The sequence below is a fragment of the Somniosus microcephalus genome, chromosome 26 (genome assembly GCF_052327205.1).
Source record: "Somniosus microcephalus isolate GS21.2 chromosome 26, FLI_Smic_1.0, whole genome shotgun sequence".
NCBI lineage: Eukaryota > Metazoa > Chordata > Chondrichthyes > Squaliformes > Somniosidae > Somniosus > Somniosus microcephalus.
The window spans coordinates 15,056,875-15,076,789 of NC_141012.1; the positions used below are offsets into that span (position 1 = coordinate 15,056,875).

Here is a 19,915-nt window from a genome sequence, read left to right on the forward strand (position 1 = left end):
CCAAAAGTACTTCATTGGCTGTAAAGCGCTTTGAGACGTCCGGTGGTCGTGAAAGGCGCCATATAAATGTAAGTCTTTCTTTCTTTCTGAAGTGTTGCTTCATTCTAAACTTGTAATCTTCCGTTTCAGGTTACAGCAGAAACGTCTGTTTCTCCAGAAACAGTCACAACTCCAGGCTTACTTCAACCAGATGCAAATCGCAGAAGGTTCGTACTCGCAGCAAAGCCAACAGATGCCCATACCTCATCCCGAAGCACAGCAGCAGCAATTCAGCATGGCCCAACCTCTGAGCCCGGTGCTGGAGCCCTCAGAACAGATGCAGTGTGACCCATTCCTCAGCCAGCACTACAAGCTGCAGCTATCACTGCAACAAATGACGCCTGTTCAGCAGCCAACACAACCTCCGCTTCAGTCCCCAGTCCACCTAGAGCAGCAGCAGATCTTGCAGTATCCTTACCAGCCCTGTGACATAGTAGGAGCCACACTTCCCGAGCCCGGCTACCCAGAACACTGTCCGTATCCTCTCAACCAAACCCCACAGGCTGTCTTGGCTTTGTCCGAAAGTCAGACGAGCAGTGTTGCCTCTGACTCGCCAACGGCCTACAAGAACATAACCATCCCCGAACTGCCAGGACTTTTTGACTGTGAGATGATGGAGACAGTTGATAACCAACACGGAGGCTATGTCCTTGTGAACTGACATCAGTCATTTTATCTTTTCAGTGTTACTTCACCGAGGAAGAAGGGATGAAGAGAAGAGTAAAAAAAGGAAGTCAATTTAGTTTGTATAATTCAAGAAAACGCTAAAATTGATTACTTTTCCTTCTTAAAGCATAGCGGGGAGAATAAAAATCAACGATATAGAATTGGCTCGGGCCAGCTCTCATTTGTTGATGCAACTGTCATGTGGTACTTGTTGGCCCTTGTGCATTGGTGCTGAGAAGAATGAAAGAGGCGGGAGAGGCAACTCTTAAGGAGCAAACGCACTTTCCTAGAGATGGTACCAATCGACCAACCAGACACTATAAGCACGCAACACTAAATAGGAAGGGGGGCAGAAGCAGAATCGAGTTTATTGGTCCTGGCAACACAGCAATATGTCTACAGAAGAAACTGGAGTTGAAGAGCTTTTGAAAGTCACGAAAACGGTATTACCATCCAAAATTAAAAGTTCCCATTGATCCACTGAACACCCACCCCACCTCTCGCAATCCCTGGCCGACGGCATCAACTTGAACGATCCGGGGGAGTGTAACGCTTTCAGTTGAGACCCCCCCAAGGGGGAAGAGTAATGGAACTCACTTACCTTACTCTGAAGTCTGGACATTGTGAGCACCCAGAATGCTGGAAAGAATGCTTGACACTTACTTTTCACACCAGAGGATGTTGCTAGGTTACATTTAGCACTAGGAAGGACATAATCTGGAAATTTAATTAAAAAAAAACAATATAATTTTGGGGAAAAATGCCTCCTATGGGGCATTTTATTCTGTGCACACCTCTGGTTTCTGGAGGTGGTGATGAATGTGTTAGTACTTGTTCAGTGTTTGCTTTTCAAGGAATACTTCATTGTCATTTTGAATTTCAGATATGAGTTGCTGGTTGTTTATTAAAAGCTTTGTACACTTTACCTAGGGTTTTAGAAATTATACGAGAAATAAGCTTTTGAAACAGAAACTGTTGCGTGAAGTGTGATAGTGCTGTGCCTTTTGCTTCTTTTAATTTAAGAAAAAGAAAACACATTTCTGGAAAACAGTTTGGAAAAACAATGCCCCATTTATACTGGCAAGTTAACCAAAGTCACTTCAGAGTAAATACTTCTGGTTCCACTATGTGGAGCTCAGGCCAATGTTTTGCTCTGTGTTCCTTTTTAAGTCGATCTATATGTGAAGAGTAAAAAAGCAATATTTATTAAATATTTTGAAATGACAATTGTACCATACATGTACTGTGATGGATGTTTTGTGTACTGTCAGAATAATTTGACCTTATTCTTTTCCTCATTGTTGAATCATTATACAGTCAGGGATAGATGGTGAAGCACTGATCTGGGTAGATTAGATGGCAAGACTACAATTGCAAGCAGTATGAAGGAATTTCTTGATCCCACAGGCCCTTCAAAGCTGCCAGTTCAGCAGCGATAGCTGTTGTTGGATCAGCAGATCAGCACTTCACCATGGAATTGTTGTGCAGAAAATTGTACCTCAGCATTCTTCCCCCCCCCCGCCCGCGTTAAAGGCAAGATCTTTGAGCATGCCACACCAAGCAGAAGGCTTGGCAAGCACAATGAGGGATGCCTGCCTCCAGTGTGTGTCACATGGCATATGCTGCGATTGTACTTTGTTTGTGATGCTGCAGCCAGTCAGATGGTCAAGAGCAACAGCAGCGGTGCCAAGTTTCCAACTTCAGCACAAAGCAGGCCCGTTGCCAAAGAAATAAAATCAGTACTTCTGTAAATGTTGTAACACGCCCAACGGCATCGTCCTGCTTTTGTTGCCTCGTTTTTTTTTTCCTGCTCTGTTTTTCTTGTCCCATTTTCACTCGCGCTCACTCACATCCGCCTCCCCCTCGCCAGGCAGGATGGCAGGTGAACGATGGGCTGTTTGCCTCCACAGTGCCCAACGCCAGTGCAGTTCCATGGCAGTGTCCATCTAAGGGGCAAAATGTACAAAGCATTAGTCTTCTTCCCCCCTCCCCCACCACCCCACTTCCATACAGTCACATTTCATACCCAGATGAAACTTGGCATGCACGCTATTTTTTGGGCAAAGTTAATTTTAAAGCATGTATTTTTTCTGTTCTCCTTTGGAACTCTCCCTGGTGCACGCGAGATGTGTGCCCTTTCACAACCAGAGGAGGCGACGGTGACATTCCCAGGGCCTGTACCAATGCTGCTTTATGGTCAGTGGTGTGCGAGAGTGGTGTCGATTGACAGGTATTCCCCCTCCTTAAGGGGAGAGCTTTTCCTCCACTCTGTCCTTCCCCAGGTTGGACCAGCTGAAGCTGGGAATTTACATCAGCAAGTTCAGGTACAAAAACAAAAGCCAGCTCCCATTCTCCAGCCCCTCGCCACTGTCTTGATAAACAGAGGTTTAAATACCACCTGTAAGATATATTTAAAGGAAAATTACAGTTCATATAACTTACACACAGTGCTTCAATTTAAAATGCCCTCTTTGATTTTCACTTGTATTTTTTTAAAAGAAAAACTGAGCCTGGAAATTCCACTAAGCAATATTCGCATCCAAATGCGTAACATATTTGAAAGAGTTTCCTCCATCCGCTCTTTTAACACAAGTGTTATTCCTGTTAAAGCAGAGGAATTTGATAAGAACATATTTGTTTCTAGGCCTTAATAAGCATGCCCACCCTCACTTAGTAACTTGAGCTCAGGAAACTGCTGATGCAGCAAGAATTTATTGTGATTTAAAAAAACATTTTCTCCCCTGAAATATTATTTCTTTCACTACCCTGGTGCCATGCATCTTTGCTCAGTTAGAGGCTGGACACCAGCCCCAGGCCTCACTTCATACACATAGGGGGCGATTTTGCCAGCCCTGGGGAGGCAGGAGTGCTGGGAAAATGGCAGAATCTGGGGGCGGGTACCCATCCCGACCCGACCCGACCCAACCTGTGCTGGGAGCCGCCTCCTCGGGAAGGGGATTAGTGCCAATTAACTGCCTGTTAACAGGCAGCTTTTTGGCTAATCCCTATTTTGAGCCCTAAAGTGTGGGCTTCCCGATGGCTCCGAACCTCGCCAGGGTCAGCGAGGCGAGCCGGGGGTCGGAGGGGCCGAGATGTCCGGTGTGCAGGTGAGTGATGGGTGCATGTGTGCAGTGGCAAGTGTGAGGTGAGTCTTAGTGTTTTAAAAGCTTTACTTACCTTTGCTTCTTCCTCCAGGCTTCAACCCTTCAGGTCTCGGGAGTCCCTCATCTCACCGGCAGAGAAAGCAGAATGACCGCTGCAATCTCAAATGCATCAGCCTTCTGCTTTCTACTCAGGAGAAAACTCTTAAGTAAGCCTGTGTCCCAGGTCTCAACTTATAAGACAGATTGTCAGTGTTTGACAGCTTCACAGAGCCGTCAAACGCTGACATTTCATCTGTCAAAAGCTCTTGACAGATGAAACGTCACTCGCTGACATCACCAGTAACCGGCTTTCCCGTAATTGGCCTGCTAAGCCCGCTGGGCGGGCTTAACAAGGTCAATCAAGGGAAAATAGCGTGGGTTGGCCGGACGTCGATGGAGGCGGGACTACAATCCGACAAGCAGCAGTCCCGCCTCCATCGCGTCCCCATTGGCAAAATCACCCCATAGGAACAGGAGGAGGCCATTCAGCCCCTCGAGCCTGTTCCGCCATTCAATGAGATCATGGCTGATCTGCGATTTAACTCCATAACCTTTGCCCCATGTCCCTTTGGGTAACAAAAATCTATCACTCAGATTTAATATTAACAATTGATCTAGCATCTGGAGCCAGATTTAGGGAATGTCAGGCTGCCCTCTGACTTGTAGGAATGTGGATGCTTTCCCTTGCCTTCCCTCTCAATGAGTACTCACTGAGTGTAAACCCACAATCTCTCCCATAGTAGACTGTAGCACCAGTGCACTGTTCCCTCAGCGTACATATAAGAGAGAGCCCCATGTTCAAAACTGCAGGCTGAACAGAGGATACACGCGCTGCCAGTCTGTGCGTAATCTCTATTCTTTACAATTTCTTCTCCTCCTGAAGGGGTACCATTCCACAGGGATTGGCTGGTTCCTCAGTCAAGTCACCAAGCTTCATGTGCAGGCCCAGACAATGCCCCACTGCTAATCTCACCCAACATATTGGATAGCAGGCAAGAGTGAGGGCCCAGTCTGATACTCCAGAGACCTGGAGGTCAACTCATCGAATCATAGAAATTTACGGCACAGAAGGAGGCCATTCGGCCCATCGTGTCCGTGCCGGCCGAAACAGGGCCATCCAGCCTACTCCCCACTTTCCAGCTCTTGGTCCGTAGCCCTGTAGGTTACGGCACTTCAGGTGCACATCCAAGTACTTTTTAAATGTGATGAGGGTCTCTGCCTCTACCACCCTTTTCAGGCAGTGAGTTCCAGACCCCCACCACCCTCTGGGTGAAGAAAGTTCTCCTCAACTCCCCTCTAATCCTCCAACCAATTACTTTTAAATCTATGCCCCCTGGATCAGTCCAGCTGCTACCCAGACTGATGAGAGTTAACTCAGCCCAGAGTGGGCATCAGGTTTAGTGCTGCAATGGACAATGCCATTACCCACTAGGCCAATGGAGAAGCCTGTGCATGATCTCTGTATTTTTCCTTTAAAAAACTATATAACACTAATAAGTATGAGCTGGCTTTGGCTGTGAAACAACAAGAGACTCGGGTCTTTATGAGAATGGTAAAACACTATGGGGGTGAAATTGGACACCAGAAAGAGGGCGGTTTAACATCGGTCGCCCGCTACAGGTCCCACCTGATATTCAATTCGATTTGACTTCAATATGACAGGCGGACAATGCGATTCCGCCTGTTCTCTGCGACCATATCCAGTTTTCTGTTGTTATTCCAGTTTCACCACCCCGCCCCCTGCTTGTGTTCAGGTGGCCAAATAATAAAATGGTGTAAACAGAAAGCTACACTTCAGGACCAGAATGAGCCAGTCCACCAATTCATCCACAAACGACCATCTTTTTCTTTCTCGCCTATTAATAACAATGGGAGGACGCGAACGCGGTGTCTTTCCTTGTGGCGGCTTTGGTTTCATTTCACACTTCTGTTTTTGTAAAACAAAACAAAAAAGTCTTCTGTCCAATTTCTGAATTTGATGTGTAGAAAAAAAAGTGTATTTTTACCTTTGTAATCTTTTAATACAATTCTATACTTTGAAGAGACTTTGGTGCGATGTATAAGGGGTAAAATGATACACGGAGATAAGTGCAATATGTGTGGTACATAGGATGCATTCTGTTCAATAGTTGATGCTTCAGAAATGCACTAGTTCTATATGCTCTTGATGTATGTAAAAGCTGCTTTTTTTACAATTTGGTAATTAAACAATAGTGTTTTGTTTCTACAATAAAGAAGTGTAATACACCTTACGGACCTTGTGAAGAAAATAATGCGCGATGGCTACAATTTAAGAACTGTATTATAATTGTGTGATGCTGCCTTTTTTTTGTCTGTGTTACTCGAAAGGAGAGAGTCGGCAGTCTTCAGTACCTCAAGAGCAAGTTTTCGTACGGTTATGAAATAATGAGAATGACATTTTTTTTTGAATTATTCGGCAGACCTCTGTCCCAGACTGCTGGGGATACGCTGCTGAGATTATGGCAGTTCGATAAGCAATCTTTGTACTGTTAACCAAAGGATAATTTAAATAGGTAATTTACTTCAAGGATCTAACTGAATACAGTTCATGTATTGGTCCAAACCCCCAGTTTGATTGAATCGAGAATAAAGGCTGTAGTGTTTTTGAGCAATAGCACTGAGTGACTGTTTTATGTAGCGAGGTGGGAGTGAACGCTCATATTTCTTCTCCTGCTTTGAGTTTTTCTCTCGTATTTCCTCAACTCTCCCTGAAAGCGTTGATCCATACGGGTCCACATTCCACAATCACAGGCAGCCGTCATCCAAGAGGCCACGCTTCATATTTGAGCCAAGAGCGAGTTAGGCTATTCGACTTGGGGGGGCATCACAGCTGAGCTCAATGCTGTCCTCACACAGTGGCCACACATGCATACTTCCAAGGAGGGCGGGTCACTGGATTACAGCCAGGAGCAGGAACCCTGGGTGATTTCTTTTTCTCTTCCTGCCGAGCACAGGGCCAATGAGTCAACATAGAAGATAGGAGCAGGAGTAGGCCATTCGGCCCCTCGAGTCTGTTCCGGCATTTAATGAGATCATGGCTGATCATCCAAATTCAGTACCCTGTCCCTGCTTTCTCCCCATATCCCTTGATCCATTTAGCCTTAAGAAATATATCCAACTCCTTGAAGATATTTAATAAGTTGACCTCAACTGCCCTCTGTGGCAGAGAATTCCACAGGTTCACCACTCTCTGGGTGAAGAAATTCCTCCTTATCTCTGTCCTAAATGGCTTATCCTTAGACTGTGACCCCTGGTTCTGGACTCCCCCACCATCGGGAACAGCCTTCCTGCATCCAGTCTGTCTAGTCCTGTTAGAATTTTATAAGTTTCAATGAGATCCCCTCTCATTCTTCTAAACTCCAGTGAATATAAGTCCAATCGATCCAATCTCTCATCATACGTCATTCCTGCCATCCCAGGTATCAGTCTGGTGAATCTTTGCTGCACTCCCTCCATGGCAAGAGCATCCTTCCTCAGATAAGGCGACCAAAACTGCACACAATACTCAAGGTGTGGTCTCACCAAGGCCCTGCACAACTGCAGCAAGACATCCTTGCTCCTGTACTCGAATCCTCTCGCTATGAAGGTCAACATACCATTTGCAAATTGGAGTGCCCCAATTATTGTTTGAGCTGAGATGAGGTATTTCAGCACAGATCAGGGACTTTCTGTATGGCTCAGTACCATACTGGGTGGTGCCTTTATCTACTCCATCGTCAGTGGACTTGCTTCAGCCGTGGCTCCGTTGGTAGCACTCTCACCTCCGAGTCAGAAGGTTTGTGGGTCTCGAGCACAAAAATTCAAGGCTGACACTCCAGCGCAGTGCTGCACTGTCGGTGGTGCCGTCTTTCAGATGAGACATTAAAACGAGGGCCTTATCTGCTCTCTCAGCTGGACGTAAAAGATACCCTGGCACTAAGAAGAGCAGGGGAGTTATCCCCGGTGTCCTGGGGCCAATATTTATCCTACACTTTAAAAAGTACTTCATAAGAACATAAGAAATAGGAGCAGTAGGCGGCCAATTGGCCCCTCGAGCCTGCTCCGCCATTCAATAAGATCATGGCTGATCTGATCCTAACCGCCAATCCACTATGACAGGACTATCTCCTGAATCTAACAGAATTAGGCACACGAAACAGGAGCAGGATCAGGCTACACGGCCCCTGGGCCCGCTCCGCTACCCACAGGGCCATGACCGATCCGCACCTAAACTCATGTCCAAATTCCTGCCCGCTCCCCGTAACCCTTAATTCCCTTTTCTTCTAGGAAACTGTCTATTTCTGTTTTAAATTTATGTAATGATGTAGCTTCGACAGCTTTTTGGGGCAACATATTCCATGGACCTACCACCCTCTGAGTGAAGTAGTTCCTCCTCATCTCAGTTTTGAAAGAGCAGCCCTTTATTCTAAGACTATGCCCCCTAGTTCTAGTTTCACCCATCATCGGGAACATCCTCCCCGCATCCACCCGATCCAACCCCTTCACAATCTTATATGTTTCAATAAGATCGCCTCTCATTCTTCTGAACTCCAATGAGTAGAGTCCCAATCTACTCAACCTCTCCTCATATGTCCATCCCCTCATCCCCGAGATTAACCGAGTGAACCTTCTTTGTACTGACTCGAGAGCAAGTATGTCTTTTCTTAAGTATGGACACCAAACCTGTATGCAGTATTCCAGGTGCGGTCTCACCAATACCTTGTACAACTGAAGCAATACCTCCCTATTTTCATATTCTATCCCCCTAGCAATGAAAGCCAACATTCCATTGGCCTTCTTAATCACTTGCTGCACCTGCATACTAACCTTTTGAGTTTCGTGCACCAGGACCCCCAGATCCCTTTGTACTTCAGTACTTTCCAGTTTCTTGCCATTAAGATAATAACTTGCTCTACGATTTTTCCTGCCAAAGTGCATAACCTCACACTTTCCAGTATTGTATTCCATCTGCCAAGTCTCTGCCCACTTACTTAGCCTGTCTATGTCCCCTTGCAGGTTTTTTATGTCCTCCTCTCTCACTACTTTCCCTCCCATCTTAGTATCATCTGCAAACTTTGATATGTTACACTCGGTCCCCTCCTCCAAATCGTTAATATAGATTGTAAAGAGTTGGGGACCCAGCACTGACCCCTGCGGAACACCACTGGTTACTGATTGCCAGTCTGAGAATGAACCATTTATCCCAACTCTCTGCCTTCTGTTAGATAGCCAATCCTCTATCCATGCCAGAATATTACCCCCAATCCCGTGATTTTTTATCTTAAGCAATAATCTTTTGTGTGGCACCTTGTCAAATGCCTTTTGGAAGTCTAAATACACTACGTCCACTGGTTCACCTTTATCCACCCTGTATGTTACTTCCTCAAAGAACTCCAGCAAATTTGTCAAACATGACTTCCCCTTCATAAAACCATGCTGACTTTGTCTTATTAAACTATGATTATCCAAATGTCCTGTTACTGTCTCCTTAATAATGGACTCCAAAATTTTACCTACCACAGATGTTAGGCTAACCGGTCTATAGTTTCCAGCCTTCTGTCTACTGCCCTTTTTAAATAAGGGTGTTACATTAGCAGTTTTCCAGTCTGCTGGGACCTTTGCCGAGTCCAGGGAGTTTTGGAAGATTATTACCAATGCATCCACAATCCCTACCGCCACTTCCCTCAAGACCCTTGGATGTAAGCCATCAGGTCCAGGCGATTTATCCGCCTTGAGTCCCATTATTTTACCGAGTACCACTTCCTTAGTGATTTTGATCGTGTTTATCTCCTCCCCCCCTATAGCCCCCTGCTTGTCCAGTGTTGGGATATTCTTGGTGTCCTCTACTGTAAAGACTGATACAAAATATTCATTCAGTGTTTTTGCCATCTCCATATTTCCCACCATTAATTTCCCGGTCTCATCCTCTAAGGGACCAACATTTACTTTAGCCACCCTTTTTCTTTTTATATAACTATAAAAACTCTTACTATCTGTTTTTATATTTTTTGCTAATTTACTTTCATAACCTATCTTCCCTTTCCTAATCAATCTTTTTGTTATTTTTTGCTGTCTTTTAAAGTTTTCTCAATCCTCTATCCTCCCACTAGATTTGGCTACCTTATATGCCCTTGTTTTTAGTCGAATACTATCCTTAATTTCTTTACTTAGCCACAGATGGCTGTCTTTTCTTTTACACCCTTTTCTTCTCAGTGGAATATACTTTTTTTGGAAGTTGTAAAATAACTCCTTAAATGTACACCACTGATCATGTATCGTCTTACCCTTTAATCTATTTTCCCAATCCACTTTGCTGAATTCTGCTCTCATACCTTCATAGTCTCCTTTATTCAAGCTTAGCACGCTTGTTTGAGATACAACCTCCTCACCCTCTAATTGAACATGGAATTCAACCATGTTATGGTCACTCATTCCAAGGGGATCCTTTACTAGGACATTTTTAATTAATCCTGTCTCGTTACACAGGACCAGATCTAAGGTTGCTTGCCCCCTGGTCGGTTCAGTTACATACTGCTCAAGAAACCCATCCCTAATACACTCAATGAACTCATCCTCAAGGCAGCCCTGCCCAATTTGATTTGTCCAATGAATATGATAGTTAAAATCCCCCATAATTATAGATGTTCCCTTATTACAAGCCTCAACTATTTCCTGATTGATACTCCGTCCAACCGAGTTGCAACTGTTCGGAGGCCTATAGACTACGCCCACTAGTGTTTTTTCCCCTTATTATTCCTTATCTCCACCCAAACTGTTTCATTATCCTGATCTTTTGACCCAATATCACTTCATTGGCCGTAACGCGCTTTGGGATGTCCGGTGGTCATGAAAGGCGCTATAGAAATGCAAGTCTTCTAGCTTGACGGAACCAATTCATGCTGGGTATAACTTAATGGGTGCTGACAGCCCTCTGGTATCTCACTGTTCAGACGTGAGCTTGGACAGAGAGTGTCAGTCAGCTGGTTACAACCAAAGAGGTGTTAAAACCGAGCCTGATCCTGCCCTTATACAACGTCCACCTTCCAGTAGGAATTACTGAGAGTGATCAAGAGCAGGGGCCCCGGCTCGTAATCTTCTGCTCTCTCGCTGAGGGCGGTGGGGGCCGTCCACTGAGGCCAATCATAGACATAGAAGCATAGGAGCAGGAGTAGGCCATTCGGCCCCTCGAGCCTGCTCCGCCATTCAATGCGATCATGGCTGATCATCCAAATTCAGTACCCTGTCCCTGCCTTCTCCCCATATCCCTTGATCCCTTTAGCCTCAAGAAATATATCTAACTCCTTCTTGAATATATTTAATGAATTGGCCTCAACTATCTTCTGTAGTAGAGAATTCCACAGGCTCACCACTCTCTGGGTGAAGAAATTCCTCCTCATCTCAGTCCTAAATGGCTTACCCCTTATCCTTAGACTGTGACCCCTGGTTCTGGACTCCCCCACCATCGGGAACATCCTTCCTGCATCTAGTCTGTCTAGTCCTGTTAGAATTTTATACGTTTCAATGAGCCTCCACGGCTGCCCTGACTGACTCACTTAGCGTAGATCTGGGCCTGAGCCTGGGGCCTACTTGGGTTGTACACCACACCCTGCGGTGCACTTACCCAATGAGCCATGGAGACAGCCCTGCTGGACTAGTGTTGAAGTGCAAAATTGATTAATTCATTAAAAAATGTTACCACAATATAGCAATGCCCCAGTAGAGAGCTGCCAAGAAACCCAGATAGAAAGGTATGTCCAACTTACTGCTGGGTTTGGAGAGGTAAACTGGCAGCAATTCAACCTCACCTCTGCTTATTTTTGGCCGCTGTTTTCCCCTATAAATTGGCAAAATTGTATGTTCTATATCAGCGCCATAGCAAACCAGGCCCACCTTTGGAGTTGGTGTCAAATTTTGTTTGATAATCGCTCCTGTGAAGCGCCTTGGAACGTTTTACAACATTAAAGGCACTATATAAATGCAAGTTGTTGTTGTTGTTGTTCCATGGCATACCTGTATTAACTGGCGGTAGTCTGGGTTGGGGGGGCGGGTGCAGGGGGTAGGGTTCTCTGTAAACCTCCCCTCACGAGCAATAGACTCTTTGTGCTGCTTACACAGACCAACCATTGCCTTTTCTGGCGGCTGATTTTATTTATAGGGCATAACAGCACAACATAGTGAGACACAATGCGCGGAACTGGGGGATAGCAAAGCGCACTCTGCTGGTTTTCCCAAGCTCTGACCTGACTTTGCAGACTGGCACAGGTTTCTCCACTTAAGGGGTGGGGGGCGGGGGGGGGGGGGGGGGAGAACAGAACAAAAGAGAACATTGTCATTGGCCCGGGAGGCGCTGCCATCAATGTTCTGCGTGGCCAGTTTCTTTCAATGCGCGGTCCCTTTAAATTTCTGCGCATGTGCCAGTGAGCGGCCTGCGCGGGAACTTTCAGATTACTGCACGGCCGCGCACGCACACGCGCAGCTTAGAGGGAGCATTGGCTGTCCTCCACGTAGATTATATAGACTGCTGCAAACAGGAATTATTTAATCAAAGCAGGATTTTATCTGTAGACGGAATCTCCTGCTGTGAGATATAAACATCTTCTCCCTTATTTTATTCCTTAAACGACACACTTGGAAAACTATTAAACAAATATTACAGAACGTACTCGGGACATTGTTTCAGCAAATATAAACATTTAATCCTCCCTTTTGGATGCCAAGGACGTCGCGTAGTCCCGAAATGGTCAAGAAAGTAACCATAGCCTCATTTAAATAAATACACATCAGTGATTTATCCTCTGCCAGGCCAGCTGAAATCTTGCGGAGATGTTCATTTTAGGGTTTGCAATTTAAGTCCACTTGGCATGGATGGTCAGTTACATTTTGCTGTCTGTTGCTTGCCAGCTGGCTTAGTGATGATCGGGTTTCCCCACTAACAATGTTACCAGGCGGTACACATTACACGTGATGGGCAAGCTCCCTCACTGTCCTGCTGCAAGATTGTATCAGTAATATGGGATTTTCCTTCCTCCGCTGTTTGTGGGGCCTAGCTGTGAGCAAAATCGGCAGATGCAATAGTCTGCGTGACAACGTTGGAGCGCTTTGGCACATCCTGAGAGCATGATAAGGCGCTATATAAATGCGAGCTCATTCTTTTAGAATGCTTAGAAACATAGAACAATAGGAGCAGGAGTCGGTCATTCGGCCCTTCGAGCCTGCTCTGCCATTCAATATGATCATGGCTGATCCTCTATCTCAATACCATATTCCCGCTCTCTCTCCATACTCCTTGATGCCTTTTGTGTCTAGAAATCTATCTATCTCCTTCTTAAATATATTTAGTGACTTGACCTCCGCAGCCTTCTGTGGTAGAGAATTCCACAGGTTCACCAGCCTCTGAGTGAAGACATTTCTCCTCATCTCTGTCCTAAATGTCCTTCCCCGTATCCTGAGACTGTGACCCCCCTCGTTCTCGACCACCCAGCCAGGGGAAACATCCTCCCTGCATCCAGTCTGTCTAGCCCTGTCAGAATTTTATACGTTTCAATGAGATCCCCTCTCATTCTTCAAAACTCTAGTGAATAGAAATAGAAACATAGAAGATAGGAGCAGGAGTAGGCCATTCGGCCCCTCGAGCCTGCTCCGCCATTTAATGAGATCATGGCTGATCATCCAAATTCAGTACCCTGTCCCTGCCTTCTCCCCATATCCCTTGATCCCTTTAGCCTTAAGAAATATATCCAACTCCTTCTTGAATATATTTAATGAATTGTCCTCAACTGCCTTGTGTGGTAGAGAATTCCACAGGTTCACCACTCTCTGGGTGAAGAAATTCCTCCTCATCTCTGTCCTAAATGGCTTACCCCTTATCGTTAGACTGTGACCCCTGGTTCTGGACTCCCCCGCCATCGGGAACATCCTTCCTGCATCTAGTCTGTCTAGCCCTGTTAGAATTTTATGTTTCAATGAGATCCCCTCTCATTCTTCTAAACTTTAGCGAATATAAGCCTAATCGACCCAATCTCTCCTCATACGCCATTCCTGCCATCGATTTCACTAGGGATAGCAGGCATAGGCTGTCACATTGGCCTAAATAACAACCACTACGCTTATGATGCTATCAACAAATTGAGGGGAGGGGATGTGCCCCCCCATGAGATACCATGAGCCACTTGTGATGTAACTGACTGTAGCACAAGGGCACCACTCTTTTAGATAATCTTTGAAAGGCATATTTAACTTTCAGTCCTCCTTTCTTTTCACAATGGGTAGAATTAGAGGCGAACCTGCTCAACGTTCTGGGTGGTGTGTCTCATCTGAGGCTATTATTGTTGGGAAAGCTAATGGCCTAGAAATTCCGTTCCCTACGGGTGTGTTTGCGCTGTGTACTCACCCGTAGGGCCAACGGAAGTGCCGGTTTTAGGCATGCACTGCGCATGCGCTGGAAACCGGAACTTCCGTTCTTTGAAGAAAGGGCTTCACAGGTCAAACGCCTGCGCCGGAGAGGCAGCGCGTACGGCTGCAACTTCCATTTATTTCAGCAGTTGCTTCAGTCCAGGTAAGTCTGAAACAGCTGCGCCTGGAAAAGCAGGCGCAAGGCCGGCATTTACCAGGCTAAGAGGTGAGGAAAGTAAAAGAAAACATTTTTTTCCACTGATTTATCATTTTAAAATACTTTAAAGAAAGGTACGTTTATTTTTAGCCCTGTTAAAAACTTTAATTATTTTTTTCAAAAATTTAAATTTTTGTTTAAAATAGTTAATATGTAATTTATAATCATTTTAAAAATGTGATGTTTTTTTAAAAGTTTATTTGAAGTTTTACTTAAGTTTTGGGGCTGATCTCTATTCATAGATTTGACAGGTCTTCCTGTCAAATCTATGAATGGAGATTCCCTGCTCTGATTGGCTCCCCATGGCCCACGTGATCCCAGGGATGCTGCAAACTACCTGCGCCCCGGGATACGCCTGCCCTGCGCACCGGCAGTTTGAGGAGGCACATCAACGGAATTCTACGCTGGCCCAGAGCATTACGGTCGGCGTGGTTCGTTTGTGCAGGTCGGGGGCTTACGCCATTGACAATGGCCCGAAATTTGCAGTGGGTAATAATGACGAACTGTCAGCGTTCGACGTCATTACCCATCTAAAACTGACCGCAGCTTCAGGATCTAGCGCGCGCGCGCACCTAAGCACGGAAATCCTGAAGTTGCGGCCAGATTTTGACAGATGAAACGTCATACGCTGATGTTCTCTGTAACCGGCTTCCCCTTAATTGGCCTGTTAAACCCGCTGAGCAGGCTGAACAAGGTCAATCAAGGGAAAATAGCATGGGTTGGCCACAAGTCGATGGAGGCGAGACAACGACCCGAAAAGCAGCAGTCCCGCCTCCAACGCGCCCCCATTGGCAAAATCGCCCCCATAATGGCAGAGTCTTCACCACAGCGCCATCGAGATTTTGTCAGTGCCGCTGGCTCACTGGCCTGCTACATAATGCTGATTCTGTGGGTGGTAACATGCGCTGGCACAGAGAGCTGACGTATCATGCCACAGAGTCGGAGGATGTAGACTCAGTAATTCCTGATCTCAGCCCCGCTGTTGCTGCTTTGATCACAGACCAGGCATGTTGAGAGGGGGGAAATCAGGTAGAGAGTCTTCACTGAATCACAAACCTCTCTTGACAATCAACCGGGGATCCGGACACTCATCCTTCCTCTTAATCGCAAGGTCTGGGGTTGCGGGGCAAATAGTAAGAAAAGGATTAGAAATGGGGGGCCGGCGGGGGGTGGGGGTGAGTTGGAGTAAGTCGCTAATTTGCCCAAAAACATAATAAAACCACGTGAATAACGCAGGACACTATGGGGGGAATATTCAGTTGCTTTGCGCCTCCCAATAGTGCCCACGGTGGCATAGTGGTTAGCACTGTTGCCTCACAGCGCCAGGGACCCGGGTTCGAATCCAGCCTCGGGCGACTGTCTGTGTGGAGGTTGCACATTCTCCCCGTGTTTGCGTGGGTTTTCTCCGGGTGCTCCGGGTTCCTCCCACAGTCCAAAGATGTGCGGGTTAGGATGATTGGCTATGATAAATTGACCCTTAGTGTTAGGGGGATTAAATACGTGGGGTTACGGGGATAGGGTGGGATATGTGTTGGTGTAGGGGTTACAGGGATCGGGTGGGATATGTGTCGGTGCAGGCTCGATGGGCCGAAATGGCCTCTATCTGCACTGTGGGGTTTCTGTGATTCTGTGAATTGATGTACAGGTCTCTCCAGGCCGAGATTCAAGGCTGCAATGAGCAGGGTGTGGATGGAGAGCAAGATCCCCTTTAAGAACTGTCCGGCCGGCGCCAGTGCGTCTGTTCCATTGTTGACTGACATCACATGAGCTTCGCCAGTGCTCTGAGGTAGCGCCTCGCTCCTCGACGTTAGCGCCTTAAGAGAGGTGAGTAGCACCTGATTTAGCGCTCCAATCACCTCCAGGGGCGATAGAAGCCAAGTTTGCAGTCGGAGGTGATAATTAGTGCCAGGCGCTAAACTTTGCGCCCGGCCGATAATCGCGCCCCAAACGGGGCGATACCGAATTTCTCCCCCATTAAGTGTAACTGTCTCAGCACTCTGAATGCTAAGCCCAACTCTGACTCAAAAGGAGACCTGATTTATTATACTAAACCGCAGTAAAAATAATACATGTTGCAATCATTTTTAACACTATCGATAAATGTTTCAGATTCAGCCATCCTTTTAACATTTCAGACACTTTTATTGATGGTGAGGTGTTACAACCTCTCTTCAGCTTTATTACAGAGTAATATACAGGTGGGCCAGCCTAGTAACGAGTCACCTTCAGCCTCAGTAAAAAGTCCCCACATTCTGTCTGTTAATCTGGATCATCAGGAAAGTATCTGTTTTCAAGCACATTCTTACTGTTTCAAAGACAAAGTCGCTCATTAAACTGACGTTGCCATTCTCCCTGCAATATTCTCTCCTCCTGAAGGTGTTGGCTTATTCTGAGGTATAGTTCCATGGATGCTGGCAGCCCACCAGAACTTTGCCCACATAACCAAGGCAGTTTGGCATAGGTGTCAGTCGTAGCACACTGGGCGCACTCTCGCCTCTGAGTCATGAAGGCTGTTGGTTCAAGTCCCACTCCAGCAACTTTTGAAGTGTAGTCACTGTTGTAATATAGGAAACGCGGCAGCCAATTGGCACACAGCAAGCTCCCACAAACAGCAATGTGATAATGACCAGATAATCTGTTTTAGTGATGGATAAATATTGGCCCCAGAACACTGGGGATAACTCCCCTGCTCTTCCTTGAAAATGTGCCATGGGATCTTTTACGTCCACTTGAGAGAGCAGACGGGGCCTTGGTTTAATGTCTCATCCAATTGGCCGTAAAGCGCTTTGGCATGTCCTGAGGTTATGAAAGGCGCTATATAAATACAAGTCTTTCTTTTCTATTGAGGTGACGTGTCTTCACAGAGCTATTTTCTTTTTGGAATCAGAGCTGAGGCCTTAGTTTGGTCTGTACATTAGTTAGTACAAGTATGAGGTGCCTTTACCCTTTAAGCCATCAGGGAGTTCCAACATGACCACTTTAAAGGCCATGTAAACCTTCTGCTGCCTTACGGGCGATGCGGATACTTGGCACACAGATGCAGAATTAAAAACTCTCCAGTGTGCGACTGTGGTCACCCAGAACAGACCGCGGAACATAGAACGACTCAACGCCCCCATTCACAAGTACAAAGGAGGCATCACAGTGACACACTCCTGTGGTAAACCACGTTCACTATCGTATCACTGTTAGTAGTTAGCACTGTTCACCACTGTTCGTTATAACTGTATCACTGACCACTATTGTATCACGGTACGAGGTCGCCTCTTGCCACACTGCTATACCTGGGATGACCACTGCCGACTCCGCCTTGGCTCCACCCACCAGGCCAGGTATAAAGGTGAGCGACTGGCTGGTATTCCTCCTGCTTGGATCGGATCACCCACGAGAGTGGGCTCTGTTATTTAGTCAATAAAAACCTTTAGTCACCTTCGTAACTCTTCGCCTTTTATTGGAGGAATTGATAGGTATATCAATTTTATTGACTAAATTTAATGATGTCCGACAACGAGTCACAACCGGCGGAGGAGCCACCAGCGCAGCTCCCAGGAGCACAGCCACACCAGCCAGCTTGGCTGCGAGCCCTCAGACCGCCGTACCTGGACCTGAACCCACGAGCAGCAAACTCAGCCGCAGACTTTAAACACTGGCTGGTCTGCTTCGAATCATACCTGAGAGAATCCAGCGTCCCTCAGGCATCCAAACTAAGTGTCCTGCAGGCACAACTGAGCCCGAGAGTATACACTCTCATCGAGGACATGACTACCTACGAGACCGCCATCAACCTGCTGAAACAGAAGTACCGGACCCCGGTAAACTACATGTACGCTAGGCACCTCCTAAGATCACGGCCGCAACAGCCAGGAGAATCAGTAGCCGAATTCTCACAGGCGCTATATGCACTCGCCAGGAACTGTGACTTTAAATCGGTGTCGGCAGCCGAAAATACTGAAGATAATATCCGCGACGCATTCCTGAAAGGCCTACGGTCCGAGTACTCACGGCAAAGACTGCTGGAAGCTAAAGACCTCAGCATGGAAAAAGCTGAAGCCCTCGCTATCTCCCTGGAAGTGGCCCACCAAGATCAGGAAGCATTCACCAGGTACTGCTCGCGACCCTGGGACTCGGGCCCGACCCCTACCACAGCACCCTTCCCAGCGCTGCCCCCGGGACCTACCTCTGCGTCGGCGTCCCGGACCCGACCGGCCCCGCCACCCCCGGCACCGGCCCCGACATCGGGCATCCGCGATCGGGCCGCCGGCTGTTTTTTTTGTGGCCAGGAGAAGCACCCGAGGTCGCGCTGCCCAGCCAAGAACTCCATATGCAAAACCTGCCTGAAGAAAGGCCACTTCTCCAAGGCCTGCAGGAGCGGATCCTCAGAGGCCAGCAGTGCCGCATGCGAACTATGGGGGCGGCCATCTTCGTTTAGGGCAACTGAGGCCAGCATCCCCACACATGAGTCATGGGGGCGGCCATCTTTGTTTAGGGCAACTGAGGCCAGCATCCCCGCACATGAGTCATGGGGGCGGCCATCTTTGATTAAGGCAACCGACCCCAATAGTGCCTCATGTGAGCTACGGGGGCAGCCATCTTCCCCGTCATTTTGCCCTACCTCGTGGGAGACGCCATTTTACTCACCACGCCCGACCGCCTCACCCGCAGATGACAACGACTCGCTCAGCTACACACTAGCTTCCGTCACCCTGGACCAAGCCCGCCCGCACCATCTGTCCAAGTCAATGATGGACATCAAAGTGAACGGCCACGCCACGACCTGCCTGTTCGACAGCGGAAGCACGGAGAGCTTCATCCACCCAGACACGGTGAGCCACTACTCCCTCTCTGTCCTACCAACGCGCAGCCGAATCTCGATGGCATCGAGGTCCCACGCCACGGACATCAGCGGCTACTGTGTCGTGACCCTGTCGGTTAAGGGCACGGAGTATAAAAACTTTAAACTCCTCGTCCTCCCCCATCTCTGCGCTGCCGTCCTACTAGGGCTGGACTTCCAATCCCACCTCCAAAGCGTAACCCTAGCATACGGTGGACCCCTCCCCCCACTCACAGTCAACAACCAGCAAACGTTAAACCGCCCACCGCGTAACACCTGCAGCCTCTCCACCCTCAAGGTCCCGCCACCCTCTCTGTTTGCTAACCTTACCCCTGACTGCAAACCCGTCGCTACCAAGAGCAGGCGGTATAGCGCCGGGGACAGAGCCTTCATTAGCTCTGAGGTGCGGCGCCTCCTGAAAGAGGGCATTATCGAGGGGAGCAGCAGCCCCTGGCGTGCCCAGGTCGTAGTCGTAAAGACCGGCGATAAAAACCGCCTGGTCATCGACTACAGCCAGACCATAAACAGATATACCCAGCTGGACGCATACCCCCTCCCCCGCATATCTGACATGGTCAATCAGATTGCACAGTATAAAGTATTCTCGACCATCGACCTGAAGTCGGC

General features: G+C 47.4%; 1 protein-coding gene across 2 annotated transcripts in view; it reads left to right on the top strand.

Annotated features, from left to right (window-relative positions):
• Positions 1 to 6,483, top strand: part of LOC147100317 (serine/threonine-protein kinase SIK2-like) — a 169,597-nt gene extending 163,114 nt beyond the window's left edge. For both annotated transcript variants that reach the window (XM_085967881.1, XM_085967882.1), the window contains one exon: positions 130 to 6,483. In XM_085967881.1, coding sequence (XP_085824007.1) covers positions 130 to 700 — 571 coding nt within the window. In that variant the 3' untranslated portion in view covers positions 701 to 6,483. The remainder of the gene's footprint in view (positions 1 to 129) is intronic.
• The last annotated feature ends 13,432 nt before the right edge of the window (positions 6,484 to 19,915 follow it).